The 25,238-nt window shown below is 38.9% G+C and overlaps 2 protein-coding genes across 26 annotated transcripts in view; one reads left to right on the forward strand and one right to left on the reverse strand.

Moving 5' to 3' along the window:
- MYCBP (MYC binding protein) overlaps positions 1–25,238 on the reverse strand; it is a 657,065-nt gene that overhangs the window by 461,335 nt on the left and 170,492 nt on the right. The window lies entirely within an intron of this gene.
- MACF1 (microtubule actin crosslinking factor 1) overlaps positions 1–25,238 on the forward strand; it is a 387,658-nt gene that overhangs the window by 203,305 nt on the left and 159,115 nt on the right. For all 25 annotated transcript variants that reach the window (XM_050797094.1, XM_050797116.1, XM_050797098.1 and 22 more), the window contains 13 exons: positions 4,043–4,169; positions 4,719–4,902; positions 5,308–5,477; positions 9,973–10,151; positions 10,851–10,989; positions 11,676–11,869; positions 12,904–13,066; positions 14,394–14,477; positions 17,280–17,387; positions 17,582–17,680; positions 18,868–19,020; positions 19,321–19,409; positions 21,870–22,005. In XM_050797094.1, the coding sequence (XP_050653051.1) occupies positions 4,043–4,169; positions 4,719–4,902; positions 5,308–5,477; positions 9,973–10,151; positions 10,851–10,989; positions 11,676–11,869; positions 12,904–13,066; positions 14,394–14,477; positions 17,280–17,387; positions 17,582–17,680; positions 18,868–19,020; positions 19,321–19,409; positions 21,870–22,005 (1,825 nt within the window). The remainder of the gene's footprint in view (positions 1–4,042; positions 4,170–4,718; positions 4,903–5,307; positions 5,478–9,972; positions 10,152–10,850; positions 10,990–11,675; positions 11,870–12,903; positions 13,067–14,393; positions 14,478–17,279; positions 17,388–17,581; positions 17,681–18,867; positions 19,021–19,320; positions 19,410–21,869; positions 22,006–25,238) is intronic.

Here is a 25,238-nt window from a genome sequence, read left to right on the forward strand (position 1 = left end):
AGTTATGTCACAGTTTTTGTTTAAGTTGATATTTTTTGTTTTATTAGTACATGCATTGTTTAAAGCTGAGCCAGATCGTACTCTAGGGGACTATTGTGAGGCGACTGTGCCTTACGTCTCTGTCTCGGAACTCATCCTCTGCCTCTCTCCTTGCTTGTACTTAGCTGCAGTCACTCTGGTCTTTCCTCTGTTTCTCACACACAGACCACATATTCTTGCCTCGGGGCCTTTGGACTTCCTGCTTGCCTCTGATATTTACATGATTCACTCCCTCACTTTGTTCAGTTTATCTTAGAACCCTCATGGACCACTATCCCCACTCACTGCATGCCACTCTCTGTCTTCTTCTCATTTTATTTTTCTTCAGAACTCTTAATATTGCCTAACAGATTATGTGTTTGTTTATTCTCTCCTATTAGAGATTTTTGTCCATTTTGTTTACTTCTGTATCTTTAGCACTTAGACCCATTCCCAGCACATAGCAGGTATTCAATAACTGGTTGTTGAATGAAAGAATGAATGAGTAGGTGAGTGAATATATTTACGAATAAATTATTTTATTTACTTTTTTTCTTTTTTCTTTTTTTTTTTTTTGGTTTGAGACCGAGTCTCCCTCTGTCGCCCAGGCTGGAGTGCAGTGGTACAGTTTGGGCTCACTACAACCTCTGCCTCCTGAGTAGCTGGGATTACAGGAGTGTGCCACCACGACTGGCTAATTTTTGTAGTTTTAGTAGAGGCAGGGTTTCATTATGTTGGCCAGGCTGGTCTCGAACTCCTGACCTCAAGTGATCCACCTGCCTCGGCCTCCCAGAGTACAGGGATTACAGGCATGAGCCACTGCACCTGACCCCTGTTTTATTTACTTTCTTATATAATTTTTGTTTCCTTGGAGTGGGTAATTGTTTTGTTTTTTACTTTGCTTAGTTGTCCCCAAACTCTCCTACATTACTGTAAAAGGATTCCCAATATGGCCAAACACCACAGGCAATTTTCATTTTTCTTTTGGAAACATTTATTCTGGACCATTCTATCTTGTGTGTGTGTGTGTGTGTGTGGGTGTGTGGGTGTACCTGTTCTGTAGGCCTGATTTGGTCCTGTCTCTGTGATATTTCACGCTATGTTGGACCCACTGATTCCTAGATTCCAAGTCTTATTTATTAGTGTACTCCTTGGTTTGGTGGATTACACTCTCCAGTGCCTTATTGAAAAAGGCTGAGTAGGAGGTAAATTTTTTGAGACCTCATATCTGAAAATATTTGTCTTCTTCTTCCTCTAACTGGCAAGATACATTTTTTTGGGAAATTATTATTATTATTATTATTAAATAATATAATATTATTATTATTATTAAGATAGAGTCTTGCTATGTTGCCCAGGCTGGAGTGGAGTGCACAATCTTAGCACACTGCAGCTGCCACCTCCTGGGCTCAAGTGATTCTCCTACCTCAGCCTCCCAAGTAGCTGGGACCACAGGTGCATGTCCCCATGCCTGGCTAATTTTTGTATTTTTAGTAAAGACAGGATTTCACCATGTTGGCCAGGCTGGTCTCGAACTCCTGACCTCAAGTAGTCTGCCCGCCTCAGCCTTCCAAAGTGTTGGGATTACAGGCGTGAGCCACCATGCCCAGCCTGGAAATTATTTTTACTTTGAACTTTGAAATCATTGCTCTATTGCTTTCTAACTTTCAGGATTTCTTGTTTAGATGTATAGTGCCATTTTCATTCTTTCTCTTTTTTTTTTTTTTTTTTTAGGCTTACATAATAGTAAAACTCATCTTTTGTCATAAGCAGTACTATTGGTTTTGACAAAGGCTTAGAATTGTTTATCCTTCACCACTATCATGATACGGAACAGTTTGATACTTTCACCTTTTGAAAGAAATCTTTATTTCTCTGGAGGTGTTTAAATGCTTCTCTTTGTCTCTAATCTTGAAAAGGGATGCTGTACCTTTGAGTCTTTTTGTATTCATTATGCTAATGAACACAAACTAGAAACTTGCTTTCAGGTTTGAGGAAGTTTTTTCTTGGATGATGATGATGAAGATGATGATTTGAGACAGTCTCGCTCTGTCGGCCAGGCTGAAGTGCAGTGGCGCAATCTTGGCTCTGTGCAATCTCTGCCTCCTGGGTTCAAGCAATTCTCCTGCCTCAGCCTCCCGAGTAGTTGGGACTTACAGGCATGCGCCACCACACCCAGCTAATGTTTGTACTTTTAGTAGAGACGGGGTTTCACCATGTTGGTCAGGCTGGTCTTGAACTGCTGACCTTGTGATTTGCCACCTTGGACCCCCAAAGTGCTGGAATTATAGGCATGAGCCACCACGCCCAGCCTGGATTATTTCTTTTTTTTCCTTTTTTTTTTTTGAGATGGAGTCTCGCTGTGTCACCCAGGCTGGAGTGCAGTGGCGCAGTCTTGGCTAACCACAAGCTCTGCCTCTTGGGTTCACTCCATTCTCCTGCCTCAGCCTCCCGAGTAGCTGGAACTACTGACATCTGCCACCACACCTAGCTAATTTTTTATATTTTTAGTAGAGATGGGGTTTCACCATGTTAGCTAGGATGGTCTCTATCTTCTGACCTCGTGATCTGCCTGCCTCGGCCTCCCAAAGTGCTGGGATTACAGGCGTGAGCCACCGCACTGACCTTATTTCTTTAATTATTTTATTCTCCTTTTTTTTTTAGTTCTTGCTTTTAAGAACTCCCATTTGTTGAATGTTGGACCTCCTGAACTGATTTTCTAATGTTCTCTTATTTTCTTTATTGTTGTTGTTGTTGTTGCTTTTTTATATTTTTATTCTTCTTTGAGATTTCCTGAACTTTGAATTTCAACTCTACTGAAATTTTAGTGGGACTTTTGGAGAGAGGGAAGATTAAACTTACGGATTTAATGCCTCTTGTTTAACTGATGTCCTGGCTTCTAGTTTTCCATCCTGTTCTTTATATCTTGCATGTTTTTCTCAACTTGAAGAAATTCAAGGTAACATGGTGGGTGTGTAAGAAAGAGTGTGTCTGTGTATTTGTGTATTCGTAAGTCTTCTTGAAATCAAGATTGAATTAGACATGAGATGCTTGGGGAAAAAAAAATCTCAAACCCTTCATACTGCAGTTTTCTTTTTTTTTTTCTTGAAATGGAGTTGTGCTATTGTTGCCCAGGCTGGAGTGCAATGGCACGATCTCGGCTCACTGCAACCTCCACCTCCCGGGTTCAAGCAGTTCTCCTGCCTCAGCCTCCCAAGCAGCTGAGATTACAGGCATCTACCACCACACCTGACTAATTTTTGTATTTTTAATACAAAATTGTTGGTCAGCCTGGTGGTCTGTGTTGGTCAGGCTGGTCTTGAACTCCCGACCTCAGGTGATCCACCAGCCTCAGCCTCCCAAAGTGCTGGGATTACAGGCGTGAGCCATGCAGTTTTCTTTTATATACCAGGTGAATTTCTTAAACTGCTATTAGCTTCTCAGTATTTTAGCATTTTTATAAATGTTTGGAACACAGCAAATCAATTTGTAAACATTGATATAATCATTTTTCAACAATTCTGGATGGGATGTTGTTTATGCCTTTCCCTATTATTGTTCTCTCTGGTTATTTCTTCTCTCTGGCTTGTAATCATCGTATTATAACCAGGTAACATTTATGAAATTACTAAATATGTGCTAACGTAATATGCATAATGCTATAGCAAATCCAAGTTGAAGATCCCGATTAATTAATGTAGTTTAGTTTTGTTGTTGTTGTTGTTGTTTTTTAATAGAGATGAGGTCTCACTATGTCAACCAGGCTGGTCTTGAACTCCTGGGCTCAAGCAGTCCTCCCACCTTGGCCTCCAAAAGTTCTGGGATTACAAGCATGAGCCACCACGCCCAGCCTCAATTAATTTAGTTCTAAAAATTCCTGGGATGTTAGTATTTGACTTGTTGCCTTTCTCTGCTCAACGTATAAGCTCAGTTCTGCTAAGGCAATCACATTTTTCCTTAGAAGATCTCTAATGTGGAGCTGAAGTCTTACAAAGGTAATAGTCAAGTTCTGTGTTATTTCTAGGGTCGAACAATCTTATCAGAAGGTGATGGCCCTTTGGCACCAGCTACATGTTAACACCAAAAGCCTTATATCTTGGAACTATCTGCGTAAAGACCTTGACCTTATACAGACCTGGAACCTAGAAAAGGTAATTGTGAAAACCTTACCCCAGGCTCACATTCTGTTGGCAAGATTTTTTCAGAAGGAGCTTTTTTTCCTTACTGTGAGACTTTTCCCCACCCAAATGGAGTAAAGTGGACTCAGGGATACCATTTTACAGTTAGAGACCTGAGGTTCTTGCAACTTAGAAGTAGCAATTTGAATGGTAAAGGAAACTCCTAATTAGAATAAGTAACATCTTTGGTCTTCTTGGCAAGGGTAGAACGTTGCAGGCTTTTTCTCACTCTGTAAGACAAGCATGTCTTTTGCATAAGAATACGTAGTAGGTGAATACTTGTGAACAATTATCAAGAGTTATGTCCATTGGGGCACAAAGGGTGCTTCTGGGGTGCTGGTAATGTTCTGCTTCTTAATCTGAATGCTGATTAAATGGAGGAATTCAAATTATAAAAATCCACATGTTTACAATTATGGTTTGTGCACTGTTTTGTATATATGTTACTTCAATAAAATGGAGGAAAAGAGAAAGTGTTATATTTTTATTCTGTTGCAATTTCTTCTGGCTTTTTCTTTCTAGCTTCGATCCTCAGCACCAGGGGAGTGTCATCAGATTATGAAGAATCTTCAGGCCCACTGTGAAGACTTTCTGCAGGATAGTCGTGACTCTGTGCTGTTCTCAGTGGCTGATCGCTTGCGCTTGGAAGAGGAAGTGGAAGCTTGTAAAGCCCACTTCCAGCACCTGATGAAGTCCATGGAGAATGGTGTGTGCACCGGGAAGAGGGAAAGAGAATAGTAGAATGAGAGCCTTTCAAGGGGTTGCTATGAAACCCTTCATATAAATGAGAAAGTAGCATCACTGCTTTTTTCCATTTGAGTTGCTACGAACTTGAGATAGAGAAGAACTTATAGATGAATTCTCAAAATCAGATCATGGAAGAAGAGGTCTGTTGATATTTCGTTTGTTACTGCTAATCAACCTATCACATTGTCTTGTGGCTGTAACATGTTTGGACTCTGAAAGATTAGTATACAATATGTGAAATTTAGGATCAGGTAGAATCAGGCAGAAGATTCCCTAAATAAAGCCTTGCTTTCGTCAGTAGGATATCAGATCTGCTTATCTCTAATGTCGAACTTACTGGTCTTTTGTGTTTGTTCATTCACAGAGGACAAAGAGGAGACTGTGGCCAAGATGTACATTTCAGAGTTGAAGAACATCCGGCTACGCCTGGAGGAGTATGAACAGAGGGTGGTCAAACGAATTCAGTCTCTAGCCAGCTCTAGGACTGACAGAGATGCCCGGCAGGACAGTGCATTAAGGATTGCAGAGCAAGAAGTAAGCCCTAAGAGCAGTGTGGATGCTGGTTGTGTAGTGAATGCTTTCAGAGTTCATTGGATGGCAAGAGTATGGAACCTAAGAAATAAGGCAATAGACTCAAGACAGTCCTTCTCAGGAGTTCTTCTTGCAGTCTATAAATGTCTTTTACCTGTGGAGAAGTGTGATTTCAGCTCCATGTGTATTGCTGAATGTTGATTAGTTTCCTACAGAGTTGAGAAGGCAAACAGACTAGTAAATTGTTCTAAGCAGTATATTTGGGCTATGTATTTTGAAACTGCTTAGTAGAGATGCTGCTCTTGCTTCTATCCCTTATGCGCCTGTGCTACTTTCAGTGACTTGGTTACCTTCAGTCATATGACCAGTAAATACAAGGAATGACTCTGATTTGTTTGTGGGCTCTGATATATGCTCTGTCTGCGACTTTGAGCAAGTGAACTCTCATCCCTAGTTTACTTTTGTAAAATGGAGATGGCAGTGCGCGATATAGGGTTATTTTGAAAATTAAATGGTATAGTACATATAATGAGCTTCCTGAAAAAGTAAAATACTATGAAAATGTAGGATAGTATTCTTGAAGTAAAAGCAGCAAATATATATTGCTTTATTAAGTCCTCTGAGGCATACAAAGAAAAGTAAGCCAAGTTCCTTGTTTTTTGGCTTATAGTGTAGTGAAAGAAAAAGAGAAAGTTAAAATTATGATTAGAAACTTCAGTATAAGATATGAGATGTCATGAATATAGTAACTAGTATATTTCCAAGCAAAGATTGCTGTAGGAACTTAGAGTGTTTCTAGAACATTTCTAATTAGAATGGTATGAGAGAGCTCTATGAAGCCTATTAAATTTGATCTGGGAGCTTAAAGGAGATGGAAAGGAACGGCCAGTGAGGAGGAGTGATTTTTCCAACTTTCTATTTTTTTCCCCCAAACCTGAAGAGAAGGGTGAGAGGGAAGTATGATTTTTACTGGTGGAGAGGGAGGTAATATAAGGCATATCATAGGAGCCTGGGAATTCTCATGTGGAAGCTTTTTACTTTTCCATAGGGTGATACAAAATCTATTTGTCCCTGAAAAATAGGACACACTAAGAAATAAAGGTCGACTGGATGCTTTGGGAGGCCAAGGTGGGAGAATCGCTTAAACCCAAGAGTTTGAGGCTTCAGTGAGCTATAACTGCACCACTGCACTCGAGCCTGAGTGAAAGAGTGAGACCCCGTCTCAAGATACATATATACATACATCTAAAATACCTTTCTTTTTAAAACTTTATTTTGAAATAATTTAAGATATATAGAAAAGTTTTATTCTCTTATACGTCTCACCTAGAGTCCCCAAATGTTAATATTTTTGTACATTTGCTTTATCATTTTATTCTATATATTATACATAATAATATTCCTTTTTTATCTTGAGAGGAAGTTCCAGACATGAAACTCCTTTATTCCTGAATACTTCAGTGTACATCTTCAAAAAAAAAAAGACAGCCTCTTACATAACCATGGAGCAATGATAAACACCAGGAAATTAACATTGATACAGGTCGGGCGTGGTGGCTCATGTCTGTAATCCTAGCACTTTGGGAGGCTGATGTGGGCGGATTACATGAGACCAGGAGTTGGAGACCAGCCTGGCCAACATGGCAAAACCCCATCTCCACTAAAAATACAAAAAGTAGCCAGGCGTGGTGGCAAGTGCCTGTAATCCCAGCTATTCAAGTGGCTGAGGTATGAGAATCACTTGAACCCGGGAGGTGGAGGTTACAGTGAGCCAAGATCACACCATTGCCCTCCAGCCTGGGCGACAGAGCAAAATTCTGTCTCAAACAGACAAACAAACAAACAAACAAACATTGATATAATACTGCTATCCAAGCTCACACGCCATTAAAATTTCATCAGTTGATCAAATAATGACCTTTATATCCTCATACCATCCATCCCTGGCAACCCCAAGAAGGAAGGTCCAGGATTCAGTCCAGTATTACATATTGCATTTGGTTGCTGTCTATCTTCAGATTTCTTCAACTTGAAACAGTTTCTCAACTTTCCATCATCTTTCATGACCTTAACTTTTTTTATGAGTATAGGTCATTTATATTGTAGAATAAATGTAGAATATTGTGTCCTTCTGTTTGTGGTTATCTGAGGCTTCTTCCTGATTAGTGTTAGGTCTTACAATTTTGGCAGGAATCCTACAGAAGTAATACTGTGTCCTTGGTACATTAGTGTGTCATATAAGGATGCATGTGACATTACTGGTGATGTTAACTTTGATCTCTGGTTCCTATTTTCCCTTTGTAATTACTAAGTATCTTATGGGGAGGTACTGGAGACTATGTAAATATCCTATTTTTCATCAAATTTTCACCAACTAGTTTTAACATCCATTGTTAATTCATGACTGAATCAATTATTAGTATCATAGTTGCCAAAAACTGCTTTTCTAATTCTGTCATTCCTTTTACATAAAAAACATTTATGTTCTATGGAAAAAGAAAAACCAACCTTCTTTCCTTTTCTGTAGTTTGTCTTCCTTCCTTCCCTCCCTCCCTTTTTTTTCTTCCCTCCTTCCCTTGCTTTCTTCTTTCATTATTTATTTATGTCAATATATACTCATGGATTCTTATTTTATCCAGTGGTGTGTAATTTGTTACTGTCATTGTTTTCATTGTTTTGATGCTCAAAATTTCCCAAAGTTAGCCAATGGAAGCCCCTTCAAGCTGGCTTTTTTGTCCTTTTAACATGTACCCATCATTTTTTGAGTTATTTCTTTCTTTCTCTTTTTTTAGATAGAGATGAGTCTCACTATATTACCCAGGCTGGTCTCCAACTCCTGGCTTCCAGCAGTCCTCCTGCCTTAGCCTCCCAAAAGTGCTGGGATTACAGGCATGGGCCACGATGCCCAACGAAGTTCTTTCTTTTTGACAAAATAAGATCTTCCAGGTTCATCTTGCTTTTTCCAGTCTCAACCCTGGAAATCAGCTGTTTCTCCAAGGAGTTCTGATTCTTTTGGGCAGAGAATATTATTTAGAAGCTAAGATCTGGGTGCCGAATGTACTCATTGTTGTGGGACTATTATTGCTTATAGGCCCACTTAGCAGACAGAGCTAGAAAACATAGGCCGGGTGTGGTGGCTCACACCTATAATCCCAGCAGTTTGGGAGGCCAAGGCAGGTGGATCACCTGAGGTCAGGAGTTGGAGACCAGCCTGGCCAACATGGTAAAACCCCCATCTCTACCAATAATACAAAAATTAGCTGGGCATGGTGGCACGTGCCTATAATCCTAGCTACTTGGGAGGCTGAGGCAGGAGGATCGCTTGTACTCAGGAGATGGAGGTTGCAGTGATCTGAGATCGTGCCCTTGCAGTCCAGCCTAACAAGGTGAAACTCTGTCTCAAGAAAAAAAAAGAAACATATATTTACAAATATATATATGCATATACACACACGTACACACATGTGTTACATATACACACATATACATGTGTGTAAGTTTACAGATATAAATATAGGTCAGTATATTTATTGATCTCTCAATTTCTCTCTCTCTCTCACACACACACACACACACACACACACACACACACACACACACGAATTCGTATGTATTTGTCTCTATCCAGTTCCCAACCCATAGCACAGGGATTATTCTAGCCTCTTTCCATATTTTTAACCCCCTTCCCCAAGTCTGAAAAACCTGCTTTATGTTATCCACAATGTATTTACTTATTGTTCAATCCTAGCATTTACAAATAGTAGTTTCAGAATTGTTAACTCACTGCAATAAACAAACCTACCAAAGTAGAGTTTAACATTTATTTATAGTTCCTTTTGTCTTTAACCTAAAGGTATATCTATAGTTCGAATACTATGTTTGGAAATTACTTGCGTGTGTTCATACCCCTTCTTCCCTTTCAGTGTGATTATGTTATTTATCTGAAATACAGTTAGGCTTATATATTTCTGTTGTGTTCCATTTGAGAGCCACCCCTCAATTTTCCTTATTTATTTCTTTATAAGAATGTAAAACATTAACATGGTTCTAAAAGTCAAATCTATACAAAAAGAAGTGTATTGCCCTCTAGCTAGTCCTTTTATCCCATTTGCCTTCATTTGATCCTTTCAATTCCATTCTTTTCATCTCATTAGTTTCTGGCTATCCTTTCTGTCTGTCCGTTTGCATAAACATATATACATATATTTTCTCATTTTCCCTTCTTTTATATACAAAATATAACATACTATACTCTGTTGACTTTGCTTCTTCTACTTAAAAATATATGCTAAAACCACTTAATTCCCAGAAATCTTTCTCATTTCATTTACAGCTGAATAATTCCCCATCATATGGCTGTTTCATAGTTTATTTAACCAGCCTCCTGTATATGGGCATTTAGGTGGTTTCCAATATTTAGCTATTACAAATAAGGACTTCTTTCTACCTTTTTTGTTCAATTCTCTCTCCCTCTTTATGTGTGTCTTGTTCCTGGCAGCACACCCAGGAGGATTTACAGCAACTGAGGTCAGACTTGGATGCAGTTTCTATGAAATGTGACAGCTTTCTCCATCAGTCTCCATCTAGTTCAAGTGTCCCAACTCTGCGCTCAGAACTGAATCTTCTGGTGGAGAAGATGGACCATGTCTATGGTCTCTCTACTGTATATCTGAATAAGTGAGTGAGCTGAGGTTTTGGGCCCAAGGGCAATATTTTCCATTGGGATAAGAAAGAGAAAGGCTTAGAGTGTTTCATGAATAATGGAGAGAGATTATAGATCCTGAAGAGCATGTACTGATAATGAGAGGTCTTGGCTTTAGTTCCTGGTAACATTAAGTAGGTTCATTTGGACTGCAGTATAGAAGTGCCAGTGATATGGATGGGGAATTAATTTGCAATGTTACGACTATGATTTACTTCACTTCTGTTTGATTAAATATTTCTGAAAATAATACTTAATGGAATGAAGAGAAAGGAAGAGAAACTAAAGAATAAAACGAAAAGTTTTTAGTTGAACTAGGTATTAGATTTTGCAGGTCTTCCCTTTTCCCACCCATCTCTACCCATGACTTTGAAGAGTAGCACATCTTAAACTCTTCATAGTGTAAAATGGGTTTCTGGCTTCATGCCTTTCCTCCATGAGTCCACCACGTGTATGCATGTTCCAGTGCCACTTAGAACTTTATTTTGAATTGGCTTAAATTGGCAGCATAAAAACCATGTTTACTTGTTTTCAGAAAACCCTGTCAATATCTAAAAATGGTGGCATTGATTTTGGTCATTTTGTTTTATGAACCTCTCTATAGCACTCCAGGTACATAACCCTGGCTCCTAAAATTCATGTGTTAATGAAGGAATGTGTATTTGTCCCCATAGGTTAAAGACAGTTGATGTTATAGTACGTAGCATACAGGATGCCGAACTCTTGGTCAAAGGTTATGAGATTAAGCTGAGTCAAGAAGAAGCAGTACTGGCAGATCTCTCAGCTCTGGAGGCCCATCGGTCGACATTACGGGTGAGTTGCTCTGAGTTTCTTAGGAGGCCGACTTAACATATTCGTCGCTTTGGGTTAGCAGAGAAATGCAGTTTTGGATGGCATGACACTGATTTAAATTAGCATTTGAATAAGGCAGAATGCCATATTAAACATATTTTAATATGTATTCGAAGAAGAAGGGACTGAGAAGTATGTCTAGCTAGAAAGGCAAGAGAAAGGACTATGTTTTTCGATTTATTTTTTCCCTTTTCACCTGAATAAAATCATGGCTTAATTGGATACAGTCAATGGTTGTGCCCTAAGTTTATAAATCACTTAGCTGTTATCTAATTTGATTCTCATAAGTCACTCTGTGAGGTGGACAAGAAGAGATTTTTATTTCCATTTACAGATGAGAAAACCAAAACTTAGTCTGGCTAAATGACTTATCTTGGTTTCATATGTTATAAGTGGGGAAGCCAGGTTTCAAACACAAGTACTATGCACATTTTTCTATAGAGTACTGTCTGTCCTTGACATCCCAGTGTGTATCAGGAAAGCAGAGACCATGACATGTGGAGGCAGTCCTGCCACAAACGTTCCAGGGCACAATCACAGATACAATGTGGAATTAGCTGTAGACCGTGTCCTTGTTTCCTACCTTAGACTGACTCCTTTTTAGCACGGAAAATATACAGCCTGTTTCTGTACTTATGTTTCCATAGCACTGGTTTAGTGATGTGAAGGACAAGAATTCAGTGTTTTCAGTCCTGGATGAGGAAATTGACAAGGCCAAGGCAGTGGCAGAGCAGATGAGTCGTCTGACGCCAGAGCGAAACCTGGATTTGGAGCGCTATCAGGAAAAAGGCTCCCAGCTGCAGGAGCGTTGGCACCGAGTCATTGCCCAACTCGAGATCCGGTGAGTGGTGGCCCCACCTTTTTCTCCTATCAGAGTTTAGGGACTAGGTTTTAAACAAAAACAGAGTTATATCTGTACGTTTATATTTAAAGGTAGAAATGTATAGGGAGAGGTGGAAATTTAAAAACCACATAAATTCTGGACAAGATAAGTGATAGAAAAGTGAGACCCGCAATCCCAAAGCAGATGTAATGCCTCTCCTGTGTCCCAGGTCTTTTCTAGTTAAGACGTTGATGTCAGTGGCTTCCTGGAATGTAGACTTGAAAGGTCACTTCTCAAGGACAAAACCTATACTCTAGTTCTTGTTTTATTAGCTTTGTATCCAAATATGAGCCATTTTTTCATGATGGAGCTTTACAGAATTTCTTGCTTTCATCTCATTTGCTAATTCAGTAACTTTTCATCTCTGTTACTAGAGGTCCTGCTTCTAATGACAGATATAAATAGGAAGGATAGAAACTGCACCTTTTGGAGGCTAAGCTGGTTAGGGAAATTTGTAGGGAGAGGAGCTTAACAGCTCATGTAAGTTTTCATTCTAATTGGAGTATTATCACAAAGCTGGTTAGACTAAGAGAAGTCTAACCAGGAAGTAACAGGAAATAATGACTATTTTTCACTTCTCTCCCCTCTCTGCCCTGAGAAATTATAGTGATTCACAAATCATAGCTGTGCTATACTGACAGATACTCTGTCATCAGGGAATAGAACTGTACAGCCAATACTACCTTATTGGTCACCCCGGTAATTCTTGGCAACGTAGGTGAAAAACTTGACAAGGATTATTGTGGGATGCTAGACCACAAGGCAGCATCCAGGGCTAGCAGGTCACGACTGGTTCTACTCACTTTTTCGACCATAGGGTGCTGATACATGCATAGGTCTCACTCAGCCTTACATCGCTGTTCCCCATAGATAAAGATGGATCATTTGTGGTCAAGCCCAACTGGACACATGGGTTAAAGAGGGAATTACCTCATTTACCTTACTGTATTTGTACCAAGGTATCTGATAGCAGTTTCCCTTTGTTCTTCTAGCCAATCTGAACTAGAAAGTATCCAGGAAGTTCTGGGAGATTACCGAGCCTGCCATGGAACTCTCATCAAGTGGATTGAGGAAACCACTGCCCAGCAGGAAATGATGAAGCCAGGCCAGGCAGAGGATAGCAGAGTGCTTTCGGAGCAGCTCAGCCAGCAGACAGTGAGTGTGGTATTAGCTCTGGAGGGAAGAGTTAGAAATTTAAATTTTGTTTATCATAAAAGAAAATGATGTACTAGCAATTAAAGCTTCCTCCAAATGGAAGATATTCCAAGTTCCCTTTTCTTAGCGTGGTTTGAACAGGATGGTCCCAAGATACTGGCTTTGCATTTAGACTAGAGAACCTGTCAGGTACCTTCAGTTCTGAGTTTCTGTAACTGTATTGAAACCACTAGATGGACAGATTAAAATTGTCTTTATTTTGTTTCTTTAGATTACATTTTATTTTACTAGGATTAGATATGGGGTTTTGAAAACCAAGGGAAAATTCTAAGTAGATGAAAATGATTCTTTTTTTTTTTTTTTGAAAATGATTCATTTTAAGCATTTTTGTTGTTGGCATTTTGTTTTGTCTTGTTTAGCATTATGGTTAAGAGTATGAGGCCGGGCGCGGTGGCTCACACCTGTAATCCCAGCACTTTGGGAGGCCAAAGTGGGCGGATCACGGGGTCAGGAGATAGAGACCATCCTGACTAACACGGTGAAACCCCATCTCTACTAAAAATACAAAAAATTAGCCGGGTGTGGTTCTGTAGTCCCAGCTACTCGGGAGACTGAGGCAGGAGAATGGCGTGAACCCAGGAGGCGGAGCTTGCAGTGAGCTGAGATCATGCCGCTGCACTCCAGCCTGGGCAACAGAGTGAGACTCCATCTCAAAAAAAGTATGAGATCTGGAGTTGTATTGCCTGGATTCCAATCCTGGCTCACTTATCTGCTATAAGCCTTTGAAGAAGTTATTTAGCCTCGCAGTGTTCTACTTCCTTATTAATAAAATGGACATAGTTTGTTATTTATTTAACCTTATGAGATTATTGTTGCTAGGATTAACTGAAGTGATACATATAAAATACTTAGAATAGTAGTTCTCAAAGTGTGGACCCCAGACTAGCAGCATCCGTATCACCTGGGGACGTGTTAGGAATGCAGGTTCTTGGATCCAGCACAGTGGCTCCTTCCTGTAATTGCAGCACTGTGGGAGGCTGAGGCAGGGGGATCACTTGAGGAAAGGAGTTTGAGACCAGCCTGGTTAAGAAAGTGAGAACTTGTCTCTACAAAAGATTAAAAAGACAAAAAAGTACAAATTTGTGAACCCAAACCCACTGAACCAGAAACTCTGGAGGTAAGGCCTCACAGTATGTGTTTTAACCACTCTTTCCAGCAATTCTGATGCAGCTAAGGTTTGAAAACTACTGCTTTAGAACATAGTAAATATTCAGCTGTTTCAATGGTGGTAATGGCAATGATAATGTTGTGATATTTTGCTTCCTAGGCTCTATTTGCAGAAATTGAGAGAAATCAGACAAAACTGGATCAATGTCAAAAATTTTCCCAGCAGTACTCTACTATTGTAAAGGTAACTTTACCACATCCCAAAAAGAACATGAATCATCACCAGCTCAGGAAAACCTACATCTTCACTGTAGGTTCTATTTCTGGACAAATTAAGCAGAGTTCTTATGCTAGAAGCTGGCCTGATCCTTCAGTTAAGCAGATATATATTTCCTGCAACCCTATGTTTGGGGTTGCTTGGAGAAGTAGTAGATGTTGGCTGCCATTTGAGGAATCTCCATTTGCATGACGTAGGCCATTTAAACTTAACATGGCAAAAACAGAATGTTTGAGTTTTATTCTTAAATATGCTTCTTACTTGTCTTTCCTATCTCGGAAATAGTATTGCCATTTTTTTGTAGTTGCTGAGGCAAAAAACCCAGGAGTCATCCTAAACTCTCGTCTTTGCCTTAAGCTTTATATTCTCCGTTGGCTCTGTCTTCAGGCATGTCCCAAATCTGACTACCTGTCATTATCTCCCCCTATATTTCTCTAGTTCACATTCCAGTGAAGAATCTTGTACTGAAGACTGCTACAGTACCCTCTGAGCTGGTCTCTTGCTTCTGCTCTGGCCCCCACAGGCTATTTTCCCACACAGTAGCCAAAATCGCCTTTTTAGAACATATTGCATGTCACTGAATCTTAGACTCCATTGATTACAAGCTACACTATAATTTTCTACATGCCAAAAAGAGGAAAAAAGAAGAAACTCTGCCAATTATGTAACATGCCATTGATTCTAAGATATATTCCAATTTGAAAGACTAAAATGTGGAGAAAATGTGTACCTTAGAATAGATGAAATATGGTAAATAAGATCATGTCAATAAAAGTCATAATAAAATTCTAAATCCTTACATGGTTTGTAAGGCCGTGAATAATTTAGCTCTCCCCTATTTCTCTTAGAACATCTTTAAAGAAAAATGACTTGAGACCAGGTGTGGTGGCTTATACCTGTAATCCCAGCACTTTAGGAGGCCAAGGCAAGAGGGTTACTTGATTCCAGAAGTTTGAGACCAGCCTGGGCAACACATCAAGATCCCATCATTACAAAAAATTTTTTAAATTAGCTGGGTGTAATGGTGTGCACCTGTAGTCCCAGCTCCTCAAGAGGCTGAGGTGGGAGGATCACTTGAGCCTGGGACATTGAGGCTATTGAGCCATGATTGTGTCACTGCACTCCAACTTGGGCAACTCTGTCTCCAAAAAAAAGAAAAAAATAACTTGAGATTATTGTATATTTATTTGTTTATTCTGTGACTCTTACTAGAATATAAGTTCCAAGGGAGCAAAGTTTTTCCTGACTTGTTTCTCAGTATGTGTGTATAGCACTCAAAACAATGGCAAGTACATAGAAGATGCTTAACAAATACTTTTGAATGAAGGCATTCCTTTGGTTAATAACAGAACACTCACTGTAAGAAAGAGTTGAGTTCAAACTCTTCACCATTTTCCAGGCTTACTTTGAGTATGCACTTAGCATATGTTTCTGTTACTATATCTATAAAATGAGAACAATAATACCTCACTGAGTGATTGCAAAGATTAAATGAGATAATGTATACATAGGACCATGCCTCAAACTTAAAGTGCACTCAGCAAGTGGTAGCAATTGCTTTGATTATAATTATTTTAATGTTGCTACTACTATTTTTTATGGATTCCTTTACAAATTCATTCCTTGTTTTCCTTGTACTCAGAGTTTTTTTAAGTAGACAGCAGAAGGACGTTTTAGGCAAAGGAACTGCATAATCCCAGGCAGAGAAGAATGAAAATACTTGATTATAGAGGAAATAGAGAGTATTCTGGTATAGCTAGAAGGCATAATAAGGAACAGTGACTATGGAAAATGAGAGGTGAGATTGGGGCCAACCCATGACAGGCCTTGTTTCATTGTTTTGGCTTTGTCTTCTATTCTTGCTTCTCAAAGTGTTATCTTTGAACCAGTAGCATCAGTATCGCCTGGGAGCTTATTAGAAATGTAGAATCTCAGACCTGCTGAATCAGATTGTGCATTTTAATAAGATCCCCATATAATTTATATGCATGTTGGTGTTTGAAAAGCTCTATTCTAGATCACTGAAAGCTTTTTAAGGAGAAGAATGATGTGGTTATCTTTGGGTTTTAGAAAAAGTATTCTGGTGGAACAATAGAGAATAGATTGAGATGAGACTAGAAGCAGTGAAAGTACATAAGAGGCTACTGCACTCATAAGGCTACTTCATGTGAGAGAAGAAGCAAGTAGACTAGGGCAGAACTTGCAGGGTTGCAGAGGAAGTGGCAGAATAATATGGTAAAATGACAACACTGGTTTAGGAATTAGAAAACTAAGATTCTAATCTTGACTCTGTTACTTACCCACTTAGTTAATTAGGGAAATTCACATCCCATCTCTGGGTTTCACTTTCCCCACAGATGAGATGAAAGGGTTGGTCAGACTGCAACTAAGGGGTCAGCAAACTATGACCCACAGGCCAAATCTTGTCCACACACCTGTTTTTGTATGGCCAATGAGAAAAGGTTGAAAAGAAAATCAAAAGAATAATATTTTATGATGTGAAAATTATATGAACTTCAGTTTTCAGTGTTCATAAGTAAAGTTTTATTCTAACAACCACACTCTTTCATCTATATATTGCCTATGGCTGCTTTCACATATATAGTATGGCCTGATATTTTCTGCCTGGCCTTTTACAGGAAAAGTTTGCTAACCTCCAGCCTGAGTGGTCACCAAAATGCTTCTAGCAATAAAAAGCTATGATTTATTACATGATGTATGTGAATTATAAAACCCTGAGTAACTGTAGTGAAATTCATCCTTTCCTAGGACTATGAATTGCAACTGATGACATACAAGGCCTTTGTGGAATCGCAGCAGAAATCCCCTGGCAAGCGCCGTCGCATGCTTTCCTCTTCAGATGCCATCACTCAAGAGGTGAGAGGGTGGCGGAAGGAAATACACCACTGCCTTCCCTTAAGGAAAGATTCATTTGCCTGGGCCTTATATTTTGATTTAGGGCTCACTTTTCTGGTGAACATGTGACTCCATGAACATTTCCTCTTATTTTCAACTATTTACATTTCATTTTCTGGCAGATGATTTATTTAAATTGTTCTTTTGAACCACAGTTCATGGACTTAAGGACTCGCTACACAGCATTGGTGACTTTAACAACTCAGCACGTGAAATACATCAGTGATGCACTCCGGCGTCTGGAGGAGGAGGAGGTGAGGACAATTGGGTCCAATATTATCTTGAAAGTGCAGTAAAACAGCTTAGCCAGCATGGTGGTGTGTGCCTGTAGTCTCTGGTACCCAGGAGGCTGAGGTGGGAAGATCACTTGAGCCTAGGAGTTTGAGTCCAGGCTGTGTGACATAGGGAAATCCCCTCTCTACAAAAAATATTTCAAAATTATCTGGGCATGGTGGCACATGCCTGTGGTCCCAGTTACTTGGGCGGCTGAGGTGGAAGGATCACTTGGGCCTGGGAAATTGAGGCTGTAGTGACCCATGATTGTGCCACTGCACTCCATCCGGGGCAATAGGCTGTCTCAAAAAAAAAGCCCAAAATATCCCATGTACCCCATAAATATATACACCTACTATGTACCCACAAAAATTAAAAAATTTTTTTAAACCAGCAAAAAATTATATATGTTATATATGTAATATATATTATACAATTAAATTGTTATATAATTTTTGAGAGACAAGGAAGTTAGAATACTATGTACAATTATGATTTCATTAAAAACAAAACTGTATACTACAAAGACATAATAAGGCATAGAAAGAAGTTTATAGGCATTTATACCAAATCTCTGTGGAAATAAGATTAAATTACATAATTGTGTGTTTTAGACTTGTTTGAATTTATTGTAATGAGCATGTCATCTTTTTGTAATTATAAAAATCTTCTGTCTTTGTAAAATAAGTTTCTGAATATTCAGTCTCTCTTATAAAAGAAAAACTGTTAAAACATTAACCATACCATCTTTTGCTTTTTAAATTAGCAAGACTTTCTTTATATCCATACCTACATAATATAATCTCAGTAGGCTTCAGCCTCTTCTCTTCTTACAGATCCACCTGTAAACCTAAGAATTATGAAAATGAGTAAGATGCTATATGTGAAGAGATTTTTTAAAAAATCATTAAGTAATTATTGAGTGCCTATTATATTTGTTTGTATTTTTCAGAATGGTATTAAACCTAGGTATAACAAATTCAGCTCACAAACACCTGTGAGCAATACTGTAGCCTGGCTAAATTATACTTGGGGTTATTTTCACAGCCTACTTATTTAGGTAACTTTTGTATCTGTTTTTAGGAAGACTTCATTTAAGAAAATCTGAAGTCATGCCAGCCTAATAAAAGATATTGCTAGAATATTGATTTTCTATTTCCTATTCTAGAAAGTGGTAGAAGAGGAGAAACAAGAACATGTGGAGAAGGTTAAAGAACTTTTGGGCTGGGTGTCTACTCTAGCGAGGAATACACAAGGAAAAGCTACCTCATCCCAGACCAAAGAATCAACAGACATTGAAAAAGCTATTTTGGAACAGCAGGTGAGAGGAAGGTCCATCTCTGTTTATCTGGGTAGAATAATACATGTTAATGCATTAGGTGGAATAGTAGAAGTCACATGTGGGCCATTCCAGAAGTGATTGCTACCTAAGTAAATGTTAACTTAAAGAAATTTAAGAAGCCATCTTGTTTGTTCTTGTACCTTTTTATCAGCTGTAGCTCATTGGTGATAATTTGACCTAAGCTGCATGTTTTCTGTAGGATTAAAACAATTTTTTAAATAAATTCTGACTGTTATTTCTTGGGTTTTGAAGCCTTTTCTCTTTATTTCTACCATGTAGGTTCTGGCAGAAGAGCTGACAACAAAGAAAGAACAAGTCTCTGAAGCTATTAAAACATCACAGATCTTCTTGGCCAAGCATGGTCATAAGTGAGTATTAAATGAGAGATTATGGCACATCTGGTCTATCAGGCTAAAACTTATGGCTGTAATGAGATTTCAGACTGGAGAATTCAGGGCAGCAAGAGTCAGATTATGGGGGACCCTGTAGTTCATACTGAGGAGTTTGCATTTAATTTGTTGGCTAGGGGAAGAGATTTTAAACATGATTGTGTTTTGCTTTTAAAAGTTGCTAGAACAGTTATATAAAGAAAGGACATGTAGTGAGAATAGAGGCTGAGAGGCCTGTTAAGAGGCTATTCTGATAATGTAGGCAAGAAATGACGAGGAATGGAAATGAAGAGACTAATATTCAAGAGATGTTAAGGATAATGAATCTATGGGTTTGGTTACACTTAAAAATTATCACATAAAGTGACAGAGATTTGAATTATCGGCGTATTAGAAAGCATGAGGGTAGATTACTCCAAAGGGTTTTTCGGGGCTTCTCAGCCTGTTGAGGAAGCCTCAGAGAAGGAAAAGGAAAATATGAGTGATAACTCAGAACCCAAGAAAGAACAGAGTTCCAAAAAGGAGAGAAGTTCAGAAGTCAAGAAAAGTTGAATAATATCTGTACATTTGGCAAGTTAGAAGTCTCTGGTGCCTCTGGTGACAAGTTGTGGCATGAGGTCAGATTTAGTATGGTGAGGAGCACATTGGAGGCAAGCAAGGTGAAACAGAACTGCTCTTTGAAGAAGCCAGGACATAGGAGAGGAAAAATGTAATAGAGTCAATATTTAAAAATGGAGTATATGATCAAGAAGGTTTTGTTTTCTTAAAAGCTACAATGGAATTAACTATGTTTTGGAGTAAGTCTAAGGACAAAGGGAAGGAAATAATTAGAGAAAGGTCCCAGTGGACATGCAAGAGGATGAAACTCATTGATCATTAGAAAGTACAACCTTAAACAGGAAATTGAGGCCACTTTTTTTCTGAGGTGGAGATGAGGGAAAGGAGATTAAGAAAGGTATGGATAGAGGTAAATTTGTTAGGACTGAAGCCAGAAAGTAGGAGAATTAGTGCCCTGTATGTTCTCTTTGAAATAGGCAGAAAGGTTTGTTGAAAGGATGGTGTCCAGGAGAAAGGAAGAAGAACTTGGCTGGGAATTTACAAGAGGATTGTCAGGAAATATTGTGGCCCAATTGAGATTGGAAACCAGTTGGCTCTCTCTATGTGGTTGTGGAATTTTTTTTTTTTTCCTCTAACTGGATTTACCTAGCAGCCTTAGTGTAGGAGCAGAAGAGACTGATGGTTTGATTGATTGGGGGTTGGACATTTATCAGGTTAGTCAGTGGAGAGTGCAAGGATAATGGTAGGGAACTGATTAAGAATGTGGATTGTGGGGTCTGGCCTCTGAAGAAAAGAAACTTAATAGAGAAGACTGATAGAATAAGAGGAAATAGAGGTGTTAAGGAAGGCTTAGGACATATCCATGAGTGATGATAGTTCCCATTTGAATCAACAGAGTTCATTCTCAAAAACATAATGTGGAATGAAAAAAGAAAGTTGCAGGATTCATCAGATTCAAGAGGTGGTTACCTTTGGGAAGAAAGGGAAAGGAATGGACTCGTTGACAAATATACAGTGGGCTTTAATTATATCTGTAATGTCTTATTTCTTAGAAAAGGGGGGGTCTAAAGCCGCCAGGTGCGGTGGCTCGTGCCTATAATCCCAGTGATTTGGGAGGCTGAGGCAGGAGAATCACCTGAGTTCAGGAGTTTGAGACCAGCCTGGCCAACATGGTGAAACCCTGTCTCTACTAAAATTACAAAAATTAGCTCAGTGTGGTGGCAGGCACCTGTAATCCCAGCTACTCGGGAGGCTGAGGCAGGGGAATCACTTGAACCCAGGAAGTGGAGGTTGCAGTAAGCCAAGATTGCACCACTGCACTTCAACTTGGGCGACAGAGTGAGACTTCATCTCAAAAAAAAAAAAAAGAAAAAGAAAAAGAAAAGGGCCTAAAGCGCATATGTAAAATAGTAAATCGTGAAGTGAAAGCTGGGTAGCTAGATAACAGGTAAATGAGAATTTGTTATATTCTTCTGCCTGTTTAAATATTTTATTTTAAAAAGAAAATAGGTATAGAAGGAGTAAAGAAAGATAAAACTGGAAGGTAGAGTTATAATCATATAGTGGATTATTGAAGTCTAAGATTTCAGAAGCAGAATAATTTCAGATGATAGAAGGGTCTAAATTTGACGTTTGTAGGTGGGGCTAAAGTGGAGATGAGGTCATTTGAACTACAAGCATGGGGTGGACATAGCACTGACATCACCAAGAACCGTGACTTGATCTGAGATAGACAGAAAAACTGAGTGAAATGCCAGAGTCTCCCATGAATATGGAAGAAGATCATCCATCCAAGATGAAGAAGTAGTAATTTTGAAGCAATGGAGCAGAGTTTGGGGATTTTTTTTTTCCCTAAAAAAACTTTAATGCTTCATCTTCCAGGCTCTCAGAAAAAGAGAAGAAACAAATATCTGAGCAATTGAATGCCCTAAACCAGGCTTACCATGACCTTTGTGATGGTTCTGCAAATCAGCTTCAGCAGCTTCAGAGCCAGTTGGCTCACCAGACAGAACAAAAGGTACTTTTAGTTTTCATCTCCAAATATTGGGTGGATACCTTTTGAATGGTATGAAAGCAGCTTTGCTGATTCAGAGTCATGATCACTAGCTTTCCATGACCAATGTGACTTAATTTTTAACCTCACCTTAGCAGCCATGTGTCTTGTGTTTCTTTACTGGGGTTCCATGATGTGTTGGTCAGTCAAAAGCACTAGAAGACACAGCTGACCCTTTAGACCTGGTTCACCTTTTTTGTCTTATGCCATTTTGTGGCAGACAGCAGTTGAGGAGAACATAAATTCTGTATTGTATATGATCACAGGGCAGTAAGATACTCCCTTGTGGCATTGTCACATGAAAGTTGATAGCAAAGAGTTCTGGATATTGGAAAGAAAAACCTGTGAACCTCTTCCCTCCATACTAAGGCAATGAGAAATATTAAGTTCCAAAGCAAACTAGTAGAGTAGTTTCACTGACTAAGACGCTGGTTCCCCTCACCCATAGTCATCTCATCATGTGGCATCTTTACCAGTTCCCCTCCATGTTCATTTCCTGGACCATATGAAAGTCATCATATTTCCTGCTGGTTGTCCTAAGTTCTTCCTGGATACCTGTGCGTGTGTGTACACTTATCATAATATATACATGTGTCTCTGGGATATATATGTGTGTTTGCCTGCTTATTTCCTATGTTGTGAAGCAATGGCCAACTTATGTGGGGCAGGCCAAAATTAAGCTCATGTGATAGTCAAATTTGGTCCAGATGATGCTCAAAATGATATTCAGACAAAGCATGTCTTGATTCTGGTCCTTGGATATAAATTTTGTGCAACAGGAGCTGGAGTTGTAAAGACCATAAGACAGAACTAGCAATGATTTGATGGTATATTTCCAAAAACAAAGTGCTAGTATAACATTCTCCATTTAAGGTAGCCCACTTCCAGTGGCTTGTTGCTTCACCATATAAGGGAGTATGTGAAAAGTTTTAACAATTGCTTGCTGAGAACATCCAGTTCTCATTTTGAAAGGTTAAAAAAGGGGGGGAAAGGAAAGAAAGAAAAAAAGAAAGACAAGCTGCTGAGCACCACTACATTGAGCATGATGTGTCTCCTGTACTGTTTGTGTGTTTCATGTGAAGTATTGTTCTGATTAACTGACATCCTTGCTTACAAGTTTCACTAACCCTTTGGAGTTTAAGCACAAATGCACAAAGGGAAAAGAGGACGACCTGTTTGGGGTTCTTTTTTGCAAAAACAAACAGTCGCATGCTGGACGCTAACACCAAGCTTACACTGTGTGTGTGATACGGCTGAGCTGCTCCATAAGGCTCTATCTTTTATCTGCCTGAGGAGTGCCCTGCAACTCTGGTAAGTAGAAGCCTTTTATGTTTTCTTTCCTCCTCTCCTTCTGTCTCTTAATGCTTGTTTAGGTCAGAATGTCCATGTTTGGTAGGATAGAAATGAGTTTCTCTGGATTTTTTCCCAGCTGAGTGTTTCCTGCCTATTCTCCAATTGTGAGGGTGTTGGAAGTAACATTGTAGACTTTTCTCTTTGGCTAGACTCCAGGCCTTTCTTCAGTGTCAGCATTTTTGAGACTCCATGAATCTCACAAAAGAAATGAAAAGTTCTCAAAGGAATGTTTTTCTTTGTCATATTGTCTGTTCTGAATAGTCTTTCATGGATTTTCTAAAAGGAATTTTTCAGGTATCTTGAAATTTTTCAGGTATCACATTCCAGTGAACTTTTTCCTTCAATTTCTTTAAAACAGACACTTAGGGAATTTGCATAATATATATGTTTAAATTATACAGATTGAACTTTCTCTTCTTGGTCAGAAAACAAGGGGATAGGGAATAAATAATACTTTAGTGTGGAGAAGTCTGTCAGTTATTCCATTGATTGAATACATACGTAGAAATGGAGATGAGAACCAAATATACTGTTCTTTTATTTGCTGTCCATACTGTATTCTTATTGTATGCACCTCATCAAGCTTGAAATCCTCAGTGCGTGTTTCTAAAATCTGAGGGGAAATGGTTTAATGATTTTAAGGGTTTCCTTATTACTTATCCATATTCGTCCCATGTTTATTGAATGACAGCTACTGCTCCTAGACCTTCATGGGCAATGGATCAGCTCTTATGGAACTTACTCACTGAGGTAAAATGGAATGCTATTATTTAGGAGGCAGGGAAGTAATTGGAAACTGCTTCCACAAGATCCTCCATCAATAAGGTAGAGAGTTAAATAAGTAATCAGAAAGTAGCACTGACCAAAGAGGGACAGATAAAATTATATACAGAAAATGAAAATAGTGAACATAAATAAGAGCTGAAAAGTTGGAGAGTAATAAAAATGATGAAGTGTTGTTAAGTGGTTAAACACTTAAATAATTTAAAATCTGAATGTATTATTCTGTGATAAAAGATCTCAAAATGAGAATTCTTTAGGAGCTCTTTCTAGGATTTGCAAGAGTAATTTTGACAGCGTATATGCCTTATTCACTGACCTTAGGACCTAACTCCTGTGTTAAGATGTGACTCTACTGTACTTGTCTTTTATAGTTTTCTGGGTCTGACTCTGGGAGGGCATACAAGATTTAGAGTCAGACCTTGATTTATTTCTGGAACTTACTAGTTTTGTGACCTTGGACAAGTTACCTAAACTATGTGCCTCATTTTCATTTCTTCAAACTAAAGATTCAAACAATTGTTTTCATAGGATTACTGTGAGAATTAAATGTCAGTGTTCAATAGATCTAATAATAAGTGACAGCTGTAGTCATGGTTATTGTGCTACCCATTCTAGCCTGGACCAGAAGAAAAGTTACTAGTGGTTCCGTAGGCAAGGGTTCCCGATCTGTTTCTTCCTTGTCTTGCTACTTCCAAGTCCTAGAACTAATTTAATTTAGAGCCATTGCCTTGGGAGAAGCTAGCATTGTCCAAGAATGCGAGTATCCCAGTGGCTAAAATACTTTCTTGAGTAATATACACAGGCCTGTTTACTGGGATGCACAATTGTTCTGGAGCTGTTGGACTGCATAAATCCCTCTTATTCTGTGGACCAGTCCTGCTATGCTCATCAGCAGGGAATTGCTACTTCCAGAGTCTTCTGTGTGGTTTACAACAGCAAAAACTTGTTTTATGGGGTTGAATTCTCACTTTGGGAGAACTGTTATGCGTCTGTAAGAAACTTTATGATGATTTGGTCTTAAAAATAAGATTAAATCCTATCACTTTCACTGCTTGCCACCC

This window comes from Macaca thibetana, chromosome 1 (assembly GCF_024542745.1).
Source record: "Macaca thibetana thibetana isolate TM-01 chromosome 1, ASM2454274v1, whole genome shotgun sequence".
NCBI lineage: Eukaryota > Metazoa > Chordata > Mammalia > Primates > Cercopithecidae > Macaca > Macaca thibetana.